Below are 15,093 nucleotides of genomic sequence, written 5' to 3' on the forward strand. Positions count from 1 at the left end.
TTTTCTCATATTAAGGCACTGTATATGTTGTTCACAAATAAGACAATATTTTCCCAAGTTACAAACAAGTCCTGTTGCTAATCATAGGAAGGAATTAGAATCTTCAGCAATTTAGCAGATTTTAGCATTGTGCCCTTAGAAATTTGATATGGCGACTCTTTTTTTAAACGAAGTGTGCAGTATTCATATTCAGTCTTTCAGTGTCACTTGTACATTTATTTATAGATTGATTATGTTACTGACATTTAGTGATGGTGGTTTAAAAAAAAAGATACAATACCCTAGAAAGTTGTTTTGCTGTTGTGATTCCTGGTGCATTCAGGGTAACTCCTGATTCTCGTTCTCGATTAAGGAAGCAACCTTTAGATAATTCTGATTATGGACATTGATGTTTCTTTTGTATTCTGTTCACAAGGATTTGGCATCCTTTAAGGTACTTCTTAAAGGTAAGAATTGGCAAAATTGAGAGAATTTTATTTTAATCCGGAGACTTGGGCAAAGGTCCAAGACCCATGGGCAGGACACCATCAGAGCAAGAGGAATAGGAGAAGAAATGAGATTAATCAATAAATAGTGAAGCAACATGATAAGGTTTGGTTTTAAAAGCTTTTAGACTGTGGGAGGAAAGTGAGACTGAGGAAGATGAGGACTTCCAGTTTTGCAACAATGTGGTGACACTGTGGATGAAATTCTGCTGTGCTGCATTTGTAACATGTCGGTTAAAGGATCTGTAAACAGCAAATAGAAGAATTTCATACAAACATGTAACCAAACTATTAAAGTCTACTGTAAGAAGTAGTCTGACAGTACCTTTTTATCCACTTGAACCATTAAATTGCTTGTAGGTACATGTTACATCACTGATACTGTGTTTACTTAAATGACTTACCATGAAAGTAAATAAGCAATTAAAAAACAAACTAGTACTATTGGGTTGATTGCAATGATGGCAACAAATTATTTAAATGCAAACTCACCAATCTTAGAAGGTGACATCACCTTGATTCACTAATTGTCTTTTAACTCATTTGCAGCCATCCACTAATGTGTCTGTAATGCTGAGGAGAAAGCACTGACAGGGACCAGACTTCCCTAGAGAAACCACTGGGGACAAGAGGCTCGACTCTGCTGCTTGACCCTTACCGGCAGATGGCCATCAGGAATCAAATACCCATGTGCTGGGAGATAGGGAGAGGATTTAGCAGAGTGATTATTCAGAGATGAATAGAGTGATTAGCTGATAAAGAGCATGTGAGACAGGGTTGGGGGCTTTGATCCTCAGTAATAATGCACTGACTGTCGTTAGTGCAGTAGGATGCTCCGTGACGAGGGACAGCAGTGTATCACAGGATTACACAGTTTGCTGTTGGCTTTAACCCTTTGAGGACTGGTAACTATTTCTGTTCTGAGCAAAATTTCTAACCAGATTAATGTGGAATATTCCGTTGTGCTTGGTGTCTTGTCGTTGCTCTCTCAAGTATGGCTTTGGAAAAAGGATTTTGCAGACAAAGAATCCACTGGGGAGAGAGCTCATCAACCATACACTGAAACATTTTGCTTCTATGAAATGTCAATGAATCCTCTCCCATGAGTGAACTGTGTAGACCTTTCTTGTGAGTGAAAGAACAATTTGAATGTGCTATTATATGGTATGAATCTGCTCTGGGCATTGTCAGCTTGGTATTAATGTGTTTGGATAGCACTTTGCTTAGATAGTGTTTGAATTATAAAGATATGTGGTAGCGTTATTTGCTTTCCAGTTGTGTTTGTCCATCTACTGTGAGTAGGTGTGAGGTGTAAAATGGTGTGGTCCTCTGCAGATTGGAAAAACACAGGCCATTCACTTATCAAATTACTGATCATCATGCCTGTATTTCCTGTGCTTTTGGGAAGATAGCTGATCCATTCTGAGATGAGGAAAGGAGGAGTGGAATCAGGGAACAAGCCCTCTGGGTGGACTTGAGCACTTCCTAGTGCCTGGTTGCAGTATAGCATTGTTAGGATTTAAGTACATCACCTATGTGCCTGCTCAGCAAGAGATGACCAATCAAAAAGTGTGAGGAAAATACATCATATCTTGAAATGGGAGTGTCTGGACACAAATTGATGTAAAATTGTGAAGTGCTAAAGTGTTGACCTGGTTGTCCAAATACCTCTAGACCTTGATTAGCTGATGAATTGGAGGCTATTTTCAGAGAGTCAGTGGGGAATTGTTTTTCAGTATGGTTCCCACTTTCAGATTGGGATCTTGAACCACAATGTAAAAATTAGGGTTTGGGATCGGGATGCGGGGAAGTAAAGTATGTACAATAATTATTGTTATCCTGTTTTAAAAAAATGTTCAGTGTACCTCAGTAGATTGCCTGCATTTACTGACCTATGTCAGAAGTCTAAAGTCCACACAGGAGGATTTCCAGCATCACGATAGTGGCACAAAGTAATGTGTGATTTTATTATTTCTGCTTGGTTCCCCGTACTGCTCCCTGTAACATTTTTATAAGAGTTATCAGCTTATAATTCAGGTTGCATTATATTTACTTACTCCATTCTTCTTGCCTCTCATTGTCACATCATGATAAATGTGGACAGTCTAAGTCCATATTCACTCATATTACATGCTAAGACCTCCATTTTGTGCAATGTATTTTCGAAATGAATCTGGAACTGAATTTTCATGAAGTGTGTACATTTTAACCCTTCCATTGACCAACTGCAGTGAAAAATGTTCATGTGCCATTTACCCTGTCATGATGAAACAGTATCTGAGTTGACCTTTATTTTACCAACTACTAATGCATCGGACCCTATGCCATTACCATGAACTGTCATCTACCATTGTAAAGTTTGGCCAGCATAAGAGTTTTGATAGAGCGGGAGCCAACTGAATGAAGAGGTACAGCAGGTCTAGAGAGAGTTGTGTTAGGGTTTCATAATCATTATGATTCTATAACTCTGCAAAAATTCTTGCTGAGTTGATTTTGTTCCTATGTATTTCACTCACAGAAGGTCAGCTGTATATGCAATTTTGATTGAAAAACAAACAATTAAGTGCAAACTGAAAGTTAGGCTAATGCTGCTCCTGAGCTTGTTGTTCAAACCTAGATTTATGCTGTTAGAGGGCATAAAAAATTTGAGAAAACAGGAGAAGCTGTTGGGCCTTTCCTTCTTAGTAGATTGTCATCATGTAATACCTTCTTGTAGATTCTCAAAACTTTTACTCCCTTCCCTGACTCAGCTTCACAAATTGCAGTAGCCTTGATGGCAGAAAATAAAATCCTTAAAGCTTCTAATTAATATTAAGACAGTGGGCAGGTTAATGTTGAAGACTAGCAGTTTCCTCTAGAGTATCTATGCCACAATTCTTAAATGAATCATCAGTGAAGAGGGCAGAATTGCCCAAGGTTGCCCTTAAGACACTATTGAAAGACATCCCCTGGGAGGTCCAGAAATCGTTGGAGTTGATTGCCCTTGGTGAATAGTTTAACTGCATGAAGCTGTATTGGGGAAGGGGGAAAACATGAGTTACATAGTATGTTAATCATTGTCTTCATGCACTGAGAGTTTTTTCCTCTAGAGACTGCGTTTTGTTTTGCTTTAGATAAGGGAGTATGTTATCATTACAAGCTGTCTGGAATGTTTTTACAGTTAATGGGGACTCTTTACAGAGTTTCATCTCCTAATATCCTTTTTATTATCATGCAACCAGTTGAGTAATGAGACCGATGGAGTCTTGGGGAGAGTCGTCTTCCTTCCACCAATTAATGACAATTAATAGCCAACTGTCCTCCCGTGTATCTGATGCAACAAAAAATACTGGTCAACTTGTTCATCTATGACTGTCTAATTGAACAAATGGGTCCTCAGTCAGTTCTTCTATGGCTTGCCTAGCAACGAGCAGCATTGCAGTGGAGAGTGGCTACACCCACTACCACATTCCCTATTTAATTTTATTTCTGCTACTCCACCTAATGAAGCCTGGAGACTCATAATTCCCAATGGCTAAAAACTTTTCAGGTTTTACTGGAAGCCTGATGGCAATCCACAAGACCCTCAAAATCGTGGAAGTGACACAAATTCAGAATCACCTATCGTAGACTGCCAGTGATTGTATTAAAACTCTCTCTAATACAGGTGTATAATTTGTTACCCACTTAAAGGTTTTCTCCTCTCCCCTGCTTGGCTGTAGTGCAGCGCTAATGGCCAGGTTATCACAGAAGTCCATAGCCTAATTATAGGTATGTGTGCATGAATTTGATGAGGCCTGTTTGTGCTCTTCACTGTTGCAGCCAGCAATTACTGACCTGAACCTTTCTAATAAGGTGATTAAACAACCAATCATTAGCCAGCCTGTCATCTGGACTATTTCTCAGTATACAAGATGAACAACACAGGCCTGTAAAAGAACTCTCACTTAAACCACATCAAGATACATTTTCATGTTTTGTTTAAAATGAAAAAGTACACAAGATGCATTCAAGTGCTGTTCTCTTGTATATTTATATCTCCCCTGCATGAGATGCTGTACGAAAGTGACTTTTTCAGGTTTTCTGTGTAAATTATTTGCATACTAGTTAAAAAGAAACAGAAGGTGGTAGTATGCGTGACCACCTAATCCCAATCAAATGGGCAGTGGTACGTCGTACCAGGGATTCCCTTAGCTGTTAGAATTGACTGGGGCAGAGTGTCCATGGTTCCTACATAGGCTGCTGCTGAAATGCTGTGTTTTGTGCAACACTTTATCTCATTGCATGCAGAGTGAACTTGTCTGTAGGAGTATACATTCTGTGCAGTGATAATGAGGGACTGTTGACAGTGGTGTTACGTTCAGGGGAAAAGAAAATTTCTGGAGTGTGACCGAGGTGTACAGGTGTCAATTAGTGCACGGACTTGACAAGAGTAGGAATGTGAGAAGGTCCTGATTAGGAGCTGTACATTTTTTAGAGTATTGTGTAAATTTTTAAGATGTAATAAAGCTGGTTAACAATTTTACTTCCATTTCAAGATACAACACAGCATCCTATAGGAGACAATCACTGTGGATAGAGGATGTTTTAGTTATGGGGTGTATTCTCCAGCTGCTTAAACTGGATGTTTGTCCCTGTAGGGTCCTTTACCATATCTGACAAATGTTTCACTATTTCAGTAACACCCAATGTTGCATGTCCCCTAATGTTGTTCTCTGGAACACAGTATGGAGGGGTCAGCACTAAAGGAATCCCATCTCTTTGAATGTGTAAAAAAAGGATTTTTCCTCTAATGACTCGCTGAGATGGGTCAGAGAGCTAAGCCCTTCCGACATCATTCTTTCCCTCTGGCTGATCAGGGTAACTATTGATCAAGTACTCGCCTTTTATTTGTCAGCTCAGTAGCCAGAATGTTTAAGGGAATGTGGAGTCCTTGCTGTGTTACAAAGTGTTCCTGCACAATTGCAGCTGAATTGCTTTAGCGGGCATTTCTCCTTGGGCATAGAAAACGCAAGTCGATATTGTGAATCTTATCAGTTTAAAAAGTATAAAAATATGGCAGCTAGAAATATACAAGAGCAACAAAGGCTTTTTAAAAGCTGTTCTGAAACAGTGATTTCCAGTTATACTCTGCAGCTGATAAACTCCTCATAACATATTAAACTAGATTGGGTGTTGCTTGGATCACAAACAGTCCCTTTGAAATATGTATATGTAACATTTCACACACAACTACTTTCCTATAATAAAATTAAATAAACAGTAGGTACTGTACGAGACAAATGATTCACAGGAGACAATGCATATCCCCTACAATGCATATAACCCATGGTCCATCTGCATATCAAGGAATCATCACCAAATAGAAAATAAACTTTTTTCTTTAAAAGTTCCAGATTGGAGTGCCTATTACATTGCATCCTCTCTCATTCAGTCTCTATTATGCCCCTTGTTTCCAATGCTTGTACTGCTTTCTCGTTTTTTTTTTTAAAAAAAGATCTCCCAAATGTATTTAAGATAGATAAATAATGGATGCAAGTGAATTCTTGTGTTCCACACTAAACTTTTTTAATTTGAAAATTCTGCCCAGAAATTTGTTCCGCCAATATTCACGTCTCCTTTTATGAGCTAAATATAGAATTGCAGAATTTTCTTTTTCTAATCTTTTAAGGTGGTTATTGATAAATATTTAATACGGGAACAGGACTGGAGCTCTGGGTACATTTATGGTATGTTGATATACATGTCTGCATTACAACAATTTTATAGCATAAATATTTGCTGCTGTATTTTTGCACCAGATGTAGAATTTATGCATATCAACATTGTATAATATTGGGATAGTTTGAATTGATGCTACTGTAGAGAGCTCTGGGCATGGAGAGAATCTCCATATAATCCAGATTTGTTTATATAATGCTGCACAGAAGTAGCCTTATGTCTTTAGTATTTTAGTGTCTAAGCTCACTCATGACACTTGTACTAAACAACTGCCCCTTTCAATTTTTGTCTTCCTTTCTCAGGTCCGGCTTGGGTGGACATCTGTTTGCTAGGAGCCAGGTGGCTTCAATGCTACAGTCTGAATATTCACATGGATTTAGAGCAAATTTTTATAAGGTAAAGAAACAGCGAAAACCCTTAAGAAGTCGCAGACCACAGTCAGAAAACATCTGAAGTGAGCTACAAACATCCAGGGACACATCATCAAACGTGGTGCTATTAACCCAGGTCAAGTGACGTCAAAATGAAGTGAACAGCACTGAATTGGGTCAAGTAAATTCCAGAATCATCACTGTCCTGAATCTCAGTCCAGAACCAAAGGGCAGAGAAAACTGCCTGGCAGTGTCTGTTGGAATTATTTGTTTTTGGAGATTTTTAAAAATTGCTTGTAACTTATTTGCATGGAGGTGAAGAAAATGGACTTGAATTAAATGGATTTCAATTAAATTCATGTATGATGCTTTATAGCTCTTGGAGCAAGGACATTTCCAGTCCCCTCCCAAATCGGATGTAAACCCAGATCCTGAAGACGTAACATTAGTATTCTTCCATTCTGAAGTATTCTGCTTCCCGCATCTGAGAAAAAAGATCTAACTGCTAGGGGTACAAACCCAGATACCAAAACTAAGAGGAGCAATGTTCTACATCCCCACAAACAGTTCTAAATCAGACAAGGAAGACTGATGTTCAGAAAAGTGGAACATAATCACAGGTGCAATTTTTTGAGTACTGCAGCTATAGTAAAGAATAACAAAATTCACCATGTCCACTTGATAATGAATAGGTGACTAATGCAGGAAGCTAACAAGCTGAATAATCAGATGGCAAGGTCTTGGGTATATCAAATCTGATGAATGCTTTGCACAATTTTGATTTCCTGCACGTTCCAGAACACTCATGTTGTAGGTCACTGCCTTGTAGTACGAGGGCTTGCATTGGATATTGATGATGACTTACACCCTAGGTTTGTACTGTATTAGTTCCCTATTTGCAAGCCCAGCCATACAATATGTTTCACCTACATCTGAATACATCTCAGGAAGTCTGAAGACACCTTTGACAATACTTATAATCCAGCCTAAAGACCTACCATAACCTAGAATACTATCAATTATGTTAGCTAATTGTGGTCTGAATTCAAAGGTAGAATGTTGATAAAATCAGTGCCTGTTATGATATTTCAAAATGAGCAGAAAGGATGGGATTGAAATTTATTAAAAATTAAAGGAATAAACATATTAATTTTAAAATAGGAATTTCATGGAATTTTGATATCAAAAGGCTTTCATGTTTAATGCAATGCCATAACTTGATAGTTTTATTAAAACCAAAATGTCTTTAATTGAAGCAAATATTATCAGCAACTAAGACAGTTAAAAATAAATAAATAAGAAATATTTTCAGCTGTTTCAGTTGTTGCCCAGTTTTGAACCTTAGTTTTTCAAAGTTCTGTCCTTTTATGACCTTTTAATAGTGATTTTAGTTTTTCTTGGAAGATTTTCAAACTCATCTGGACTGTCTGGCTGGGCTGGTGTTCAGTCATTTCTAAGTTGTATACATTATATATTTTTGAAAGCTGTTAGTATAGTTTTGTAACTCAAACCAAAAAAAAAAACAAACTAATCTTCAGATTTTAATTGTAGGTTAGTTGTAAAACCTCATCTACTGGAGAGTTTTGTTTTTATTCTTTGAGATGGGGTCTGATGGGTTATAAATTTATTTTTAAAAACTTTGTTGTGCCCTTATTTGATTTCATTATTAAGCAATGAGATTAGATGAAACCTCTCATCATCCCCTGGGTTTAAGTCAATCCTTGCAGAATCCTCGCGTTTTGTTGTGCTGCTTTTTTTGTTCTACGAGTCTCAGAGAGACTCTGTCCGCCACTTCATTAACCCTGAGTCGGTTAGAATCCTGTCCAAGGCCAGAGGGATTTGCCAAACCCTTTCACATGCTAACAAGCACAGATAAACAGCGGATTTTCTCCAAATAAATATTTTTTTTTAAAACTTCTTGATTTAATCAGCTGCTGTGCACTTAGCCATATCTCTCTCCTACGCACTCTGGCAACTTTTTTTTTCTCATAGCCCTTGGAGAGCTGCAAGAATCTTTCTGCACCAATGTAAACACACCAATATATTTTATTTTATTTCTGTTCAGAGAATACATTAAGCGCTGCATGCAGCTCAGATCTTTCACATTAGAAAGGGAGCATTTTTATTTTGAATTGTAGATGATTGAATGTGGATTCTGAAGGTTTCAAAAGATATGAAAGGGCCAAACTAAACTGCCCTCGTTACTCAAATCTTTTTATTGTATTTTCTTTCAAGTTATCCTGTGTTTCCTTTTTCCTAATCATTCCATTTGAGACCAGTTTTATTCATCAACACATCAAAGTCAGCATCAGTGCACTCAAATCAGCGCTGAGATGTGACTTTGTTGGGAAGAACTGTTACAGAAATTTAAAAAGGGAACAGGTACATTTTGTTCCATCTAACTCGCCCAGGGATTGAGGTCTGGAAAGTACCAAATAACAGAAATAAGTCCCAACTAAGAATAAGTTGGTGCTTTTCCACAAGTTTGAAACTACTGGATCCCTCTTCTACACAGTGAAAGGTGGTGTATGGTAAAGCCTCTAGCATTGAGAATGGACTGGGATTCATTACAAGGCACTGAAGGAGTTTGAGATATTGTCCAAAGCTGGAACATGTTCTCAGTGCCATCTTAATACATAGACAGGCTCTGTCCTTGAATCATATTGTAGCCTGTGTTATTTCCAATTAATGGGTGGTGGGGGATATTCCCATCTCTTGTATTTTTCTGGATACTAATGGTGAGTATTATTGGTTGGCTGCAATTGACAGCAGACTTCTACCACGAAGTTGCGTGACTTGAATCAAGCATACTAGATGCGAACTGCTATGATGCTAGGTTACACTTATTTGCTTGTTTCCGAGGAGTAGCATGCCTGCTATACATTGAGCACAGAGCACTGGCAACAAAAGAACCTGAGCCAGGTTGTGGCAGGAGGGAGTCAAACCACCAGAACCACTTAACCATGCACCAGAGCCTGAATATCTGCCATCTTCCAGAACACAGGCGGATATTTATTTTTTTTACGCTTCTACGTTTGTGTTTTGTTTACTATTAATGAACTTTCCGATTTGAGGTACCCCGCTACCCCCACAGTTTCCTCCTCTGTGTTAATTGCTGACACTCAGACTAGATATGGTGTGACTTTGTAATGTATGGTTCAAAGTGGGGGTGGTAGTTTACAACATTGCTCCAATTTAGCGAATGGCAAAATGTGTGATTGGATATTTACTAGGAGAATATTGATCTTTTGCGGGGCTCAATACCGCACAGACAGCATTAATCTAAACACTGCATTTCCTATTGCAAGATGAATCCTCCTTATTGGTGTAGCCTTTTATAAGATTGAGTTAATTTATTTTGTAGACTATGTAAAAACGTACATCAGCTTTGAGAATTGACCTGTGCCTTCAGGCCCTCCAGCCAAGGACAAGTGACATTGGGAGTGTGACTGATGGGAACGAAATGTAGTTCCATTGTTAAAAAAAATCATACTTAAAACTAGCAGTGGAAGTTGAGGAATAAGTCGCTCTTTCACGTTGCTGGAGGAGCAGATCGCCGTGTTATCTGCTGTATTCTTCCAGCACTCCAATATTTAAATAACATTTCTCTCTCCTCCCTTCGACCCCCTCCGTTTCCTTTATCAGTAGACCATCAGATTCTGAGTCCCACGTTGCTAGTCTGAGCTGTGTTCGATGCTGACACGTTCGGATTAGTGGCTGTCTATTGTACTTTAGGCTCTACCTATTAATGATGTTTATATAATTTCATTATTCATGATAAGGTGATCAAACCACCTAACTAGAAAATGCTAATCATCACAATACCATTTGTTTTAAGGAAAGACAAGTGCATTTAAAGTACCCCTGGTCAATTTTAATGTTTGGTGATTTTTTTTTTCAATGCCCGTTAAAGAGATGAATCAGTAATTCTGATCACATCACCTTATGCTAGTGTTTCGAACCTATAGCAAGGGAGAGGTTGTTTTTCATATTCTAAATAAGGCGAGTCATTTCTTTCAATCAGTTTCCAAATTGACAGTAGTGGCAATTTTGAAATTTCCACTTTCTGCCCATTTTGTAAAACCCCCATTTTAAAGAAGGCATCTATAGGGCCTGAAATCATGCAGTGGGTTATTTGTGGACGAATGTTAACCGTGTTTGTCTGAAATTCCTCTCTCTCTCGTTTTAGCGGGGTGGGAGGGCCGAACCATTTATTATAAACAAGCAAAGATGGCGGGGAAAGAGATTTCGGACCAGCCAGATAGTATCCAATGGTATCATTTCAAGGCACTGATGTAATCCAAATCACATGAATCCAAACTGAATATCATCCAGTGCCTTCGCTTTGTGGCAGAACTGGGCCGCACAGTATCAGGTAACAGTAGGTACATCTGCTCTGTACAATGGTAAAGGGCATGTTGGAGATACACCTAACAGACCAGATTCATTTGGTATCACGAATGTGGACTTTCAACTCCAGAGTGACAATCTGAATCTGATACCGCTTCCAGACGAACTATGCTCAATAGTCCGGAGAACACTCAATCTAACGATTCTGAATCTACACCTCAATGGCTTTATTGGCAGCTGACAGATTTGGGAAGAAAAACGATGGTGTTTGTATCAAATGATGTCCTCATAAATATTCACATAATTAGGTTGTATAGTCACATAAATATATCCCAACCAACTGCGATCAGAACTAAATGCAGAAAATGCAACACGAATCGCCCTTTAATAAACTTAGTACAGCCGCCAGCTAATCGGGAGTGTAAGAAGACACCAATGAATATTTATAGTGTATATACATGCCATGAAATACAACACCGTTGACAAACTATGTGCTATGTTCCGTCAGTTCAATGAGAGCTATGTAGCATTTGGTTGCAGAGATCAACACTGCCGGATTTGTTTTGTAAGCTTACTTATGACTCTCTCATCAGGTATACTGCATCCTTGGAATTCTCCAGGAATACAGCACTTTGTGCGCTGAGTTTTGTCTTCGGAACCTTCTTAACCTGACAGCGATAAGTCCTTTGACCATGGAATGGTAATTAAACGTTCGAGAGACAAGTCAGCACATCCAGTGTAATATCAAGCTTGTCCTTAACGTGATGTCTCTGGTTTCCCGACTTACAACAGTGTACAAGTTTTAATATAAATAACCAACCAAACCACGCGCTTTGACCGCGATTGCAACTGTTTGGGGGGGTGGGGGGGAGATGAAATCTTAACTTTGGTAAAACTCTGAATTTCCAAACGCACCAAGAAATGCATCATTATAAAAGAAAAATTGCGTTGCTGTTTGGGGTGTGTTAATATCACACGTTTATGGAGAAACAGGTTCAAGTGATCAGGATTCTTGTTTAAAAATTAAATCGAAATTTCGTTTCAAGTTTTTCCAATCAATTCATTTTTGGCATTTCTCATTATTTATAAATCCATTATATTTACATTCATTTTTGTAAATCATTTTGTGCCTAAATGTGAGAGCTTACAAGTTACAATGATGAGGTTTATAAGGTTGTTATAGTTTGGAACAGTTGCTACTATTTTGGGTAAATGAAGGAGGTCATGTGACCTGTTGGCCGTCTGCCTGACAGTAAGCCTGGGTGGCTCCATTGCTAAAGATCAAAGGGGACTCAGATTGTTTTACAGGGAAGAAGGTGCAAGGTATTTAGCTTGGAGACAATGGCAGCAGCCCCTGAATTTACAATGAATAGATTCTAAGTCTCCCAAAGTCCCAGAAAGTTGTTGAAGGTACTGGGTTGTAAACAGCGGTGCTGTAAACTCAATATACTTTTAAGGTGAAGGCGATTTGGGATGGAGGATAGCTAATCAGCATTTCTATCCGGATGCTAGGTTAATATGTTTCACATTGCCATGGGAAAGAGGGCAGAGGAAGCCATTTTTGAGATTTGGTTACAGGCTTCCCTACACATCAATGAATATAACAGAGAGAAGAGGCTGCTCGGCTTTGCGAGATGTGAGAAGGAGACAGTCCCATCCAGGAGACACATCCTGCAGCCATCTAAAGATTTTGGGAGATTCATCTCGGCCCAGCCTTGGAGGGGTGGGGGGGGTGGCGGGGAGAGAAGAATCATCGGAACAGACTTTGCTGCTAGTGGTGGATTTGAGAACTCCTTGAAAACCAAGGAAAGCTGGAGCCGGTCACTTGAAGTTACAATGCAACGAAATGGGAATATGAGAACCCAGTAGAAGCTAGGAGCATATATGGACTGTTTGCTATAAGGACTCTAATTCCGTGGAGAGCGTGATGTGTGATAAGCATAAAAGGGAAATGTTCTTCACTGTAGTTTAAAGTATAAGTTGCCTACAAAAAGAAAATAGTGTTTAGTCAAGAGTGTTTTAGTAATTTGTTAAATTAATAAAACACAATAAAAGTTCTAAAATGTGAAATTTTGTATCAACCTCTTCAGCTATTGACTGAAAGTTTAAATTTCTTTTTAAACATTATCAGTTTCTACAGTGATCATAAAGTAATGCCCTCGTTATATAATAAATTATGATTTTGAAACATTGAACATCAAGTTTAGGACAACTTTTGTGATGCAAAATTTATCAAACTGAATGAAATTGGCATTGGTTGATAACACACAGAAATCATTGTCTACGCTTTTTGACACAACTAAACTCACATTCACGCCCGTTCGGTTGCAAGAAGTCTCATTTACCCCTTTATAACCATGTATCAATTGAAATCATTTACACTAAATAATTAGAAGATAATATTATCACCCAGTCACATGTATGGCGTAGTCAGTAACTCTGGCCTACTGCATGAAATATCCTGGTGCTGTTTTATTGGTCCTGGCACTGTAACATGTTAGTGATCTAATCACAGGGAGGTGTTGCAGTTAATATGGTTTCGCTGAAGATACTTATCCAGCTTCAAAACAAACCCATCTTAGAGCAAATATTTCCCCTAGTTCCCCATTTATGCCCCAGTGTGACCCATAAAGCAACAGAAACTTTAAGAATATAACCCCTGTGGAAAGGACAACGTTCCTGCCTCTCTCAAATTAAAATGAGTTTTATAGTGTTACATAAAATTCCCAAAACGCAACAGTTACAGTAACCTGCATCAGGACATTAACTACCCAAACCTAATAACATTGAAAATGTTCTCCAAATCCTTCAAGTTACTGATAAGCATCTGATAACTATGAAGTCTCATTAACATTAAAATAAAAATCAGAGTATTACTATTGATTTAATATGGGCTCCCCAGAGTTAAGTTGGCTGGTTAACTGTTGACACTCGACACTTTACTGGCTCAATTTTGTTAAAGGTGACAGCGGGCTCCCTTGCGCCTCCACACAAAGTAAAACTGCAAATTGGCCAAGTGTGCCAGGATGGCATCGACTGTGATGGTTGCACTCTACACCTATGTCCAAAGCACCTGAGATAGCTGCCTCAGCTTTCCCGCAATGTGTCAGTCAGCTCGGTTCCCTGGGGTGGGGTGGGACATATCCCTCCGCACAGGGAAAGGAAAATGGGAAGACTGAATTTACAGAGCAGCATGGTCGAGACTTCGAAGTCTTGGCCTATCAGGTCGCCCTACCAGCACAGGCTGGCCAAAACGTAACAAGAAAAACAAATAGGGCATCAAATACGGTGCTGACCTGTAAAAGGGGGCACGTCGGGACCCTTGAAAAGTGTTCGGGCTCTGTCCCCATCCAAACGAGCATCATATTATGCCTTGGATGCTTTTTATTCTACAAAAAAGTTATGTTTAGAACCTGATCGTCAGCAGCTTAAAGGTTCCTAGAATTGAACATACACACCTGAGTTTTTGCCAGTACACTTTTTTAATAAATAAGAGCGAATCCTTTATTGACCGATATATAATTTAAAAAAAATGAACTGTGTTGGACATTCTTCCATAATTTGTATTTCAATATTTTACAACTGACAGTGTAAACAGAAACAGAGACCTAGGCGGAAAGAGTCACTCGCTCTGGGAAAGCCTGCAAGAAATGTGTTGACATGTTGAAACTCTCCATTGACAATCAGTTGGTATAAAAAATAATCAACGTTTGGAAACTCCTGGAGCTGAATTTTAACCGTTGTGCCTCGGTCCCATGTTCTTTCCCTTGTTGCTGCATTCAGTTGTTATTGAGTGGAATACTGATGTGCGACTGACACCTTGCTGACAGCCACAGGGATTCACACACAAACCTACAACTCGAAAGGACAGTCATTCCACTTTACACAGCAATCAAACTTTTCTTCGCCACGATTATTGTTGGATAGCCAGGTTGCAAGGCGTGGGGTCGGGAAACTGACGATGTAATTAATGCTGTGAATATCTTAAAAGATCTGTAATCGAAAGGGGCGGGGGTGGGTGGGGGGGATATTCACTTAACAGCAATTTCAGGCAAAAAGGACAATGTTACCAAAGAACGGCTGTGGATGGAACATGGCTGCAGAATTGTTTTCAAACCGTTTTTAACCCGCAATGGCTGACTTGTTGAATTTTGATAAATGGAACCAAACGCTTCCTGGATTTTTTT

At 38.9% G+C, this 15,093-nt stretch overlaps 1 protein-coding gene across 2 annotated transcripts in view; it reads left to right on the top strand.

Moving 5' to 3' along the window:
- ddx31 (DEAD (Asp-Glu-Ala-Asp) box polypeptide 31) overlaps nt 1–8,197 on the top strand; it is an 84,585-nt gene extending 76,388 nt beyond the window's left edge. The window contains exon 20 of one of the 2 annotated variants that reach the window (XM_078549991.1): nt 6,488–8,197. In XM_078549991.1, coding sequence (XP_078406117.1) covers nt 6,488–6,638 — 151 coding nt within the window. In that variant the 3' untranslated portion in view covers nt 6,639–8,197. Of the gene's footprint in view, nt 1–4,286; nt 4,434–6,487 lie in introns of those variants that run through there. The other variant, XM_078549992.1, reaches the window with a different exon arrangement.
- Nucleotides 8,198–15,093: the final 6,896 nt, after the last annotated feature.

The sequence above is a fragment of the Cetorhinus maximus genome, chromosome 10, assembly GCF_964194155.1.
Source record: "Cetorhinus maximus chromosome 10, sCetMax3.hap1.1, whole genome shotgun sequence".
NCBI lineage: Eukaryota > Metazoa > Chordata > Chondrichthyes > Lamniformes > Cetorhinidae > Cetorhinus > Cetorhinus maximus.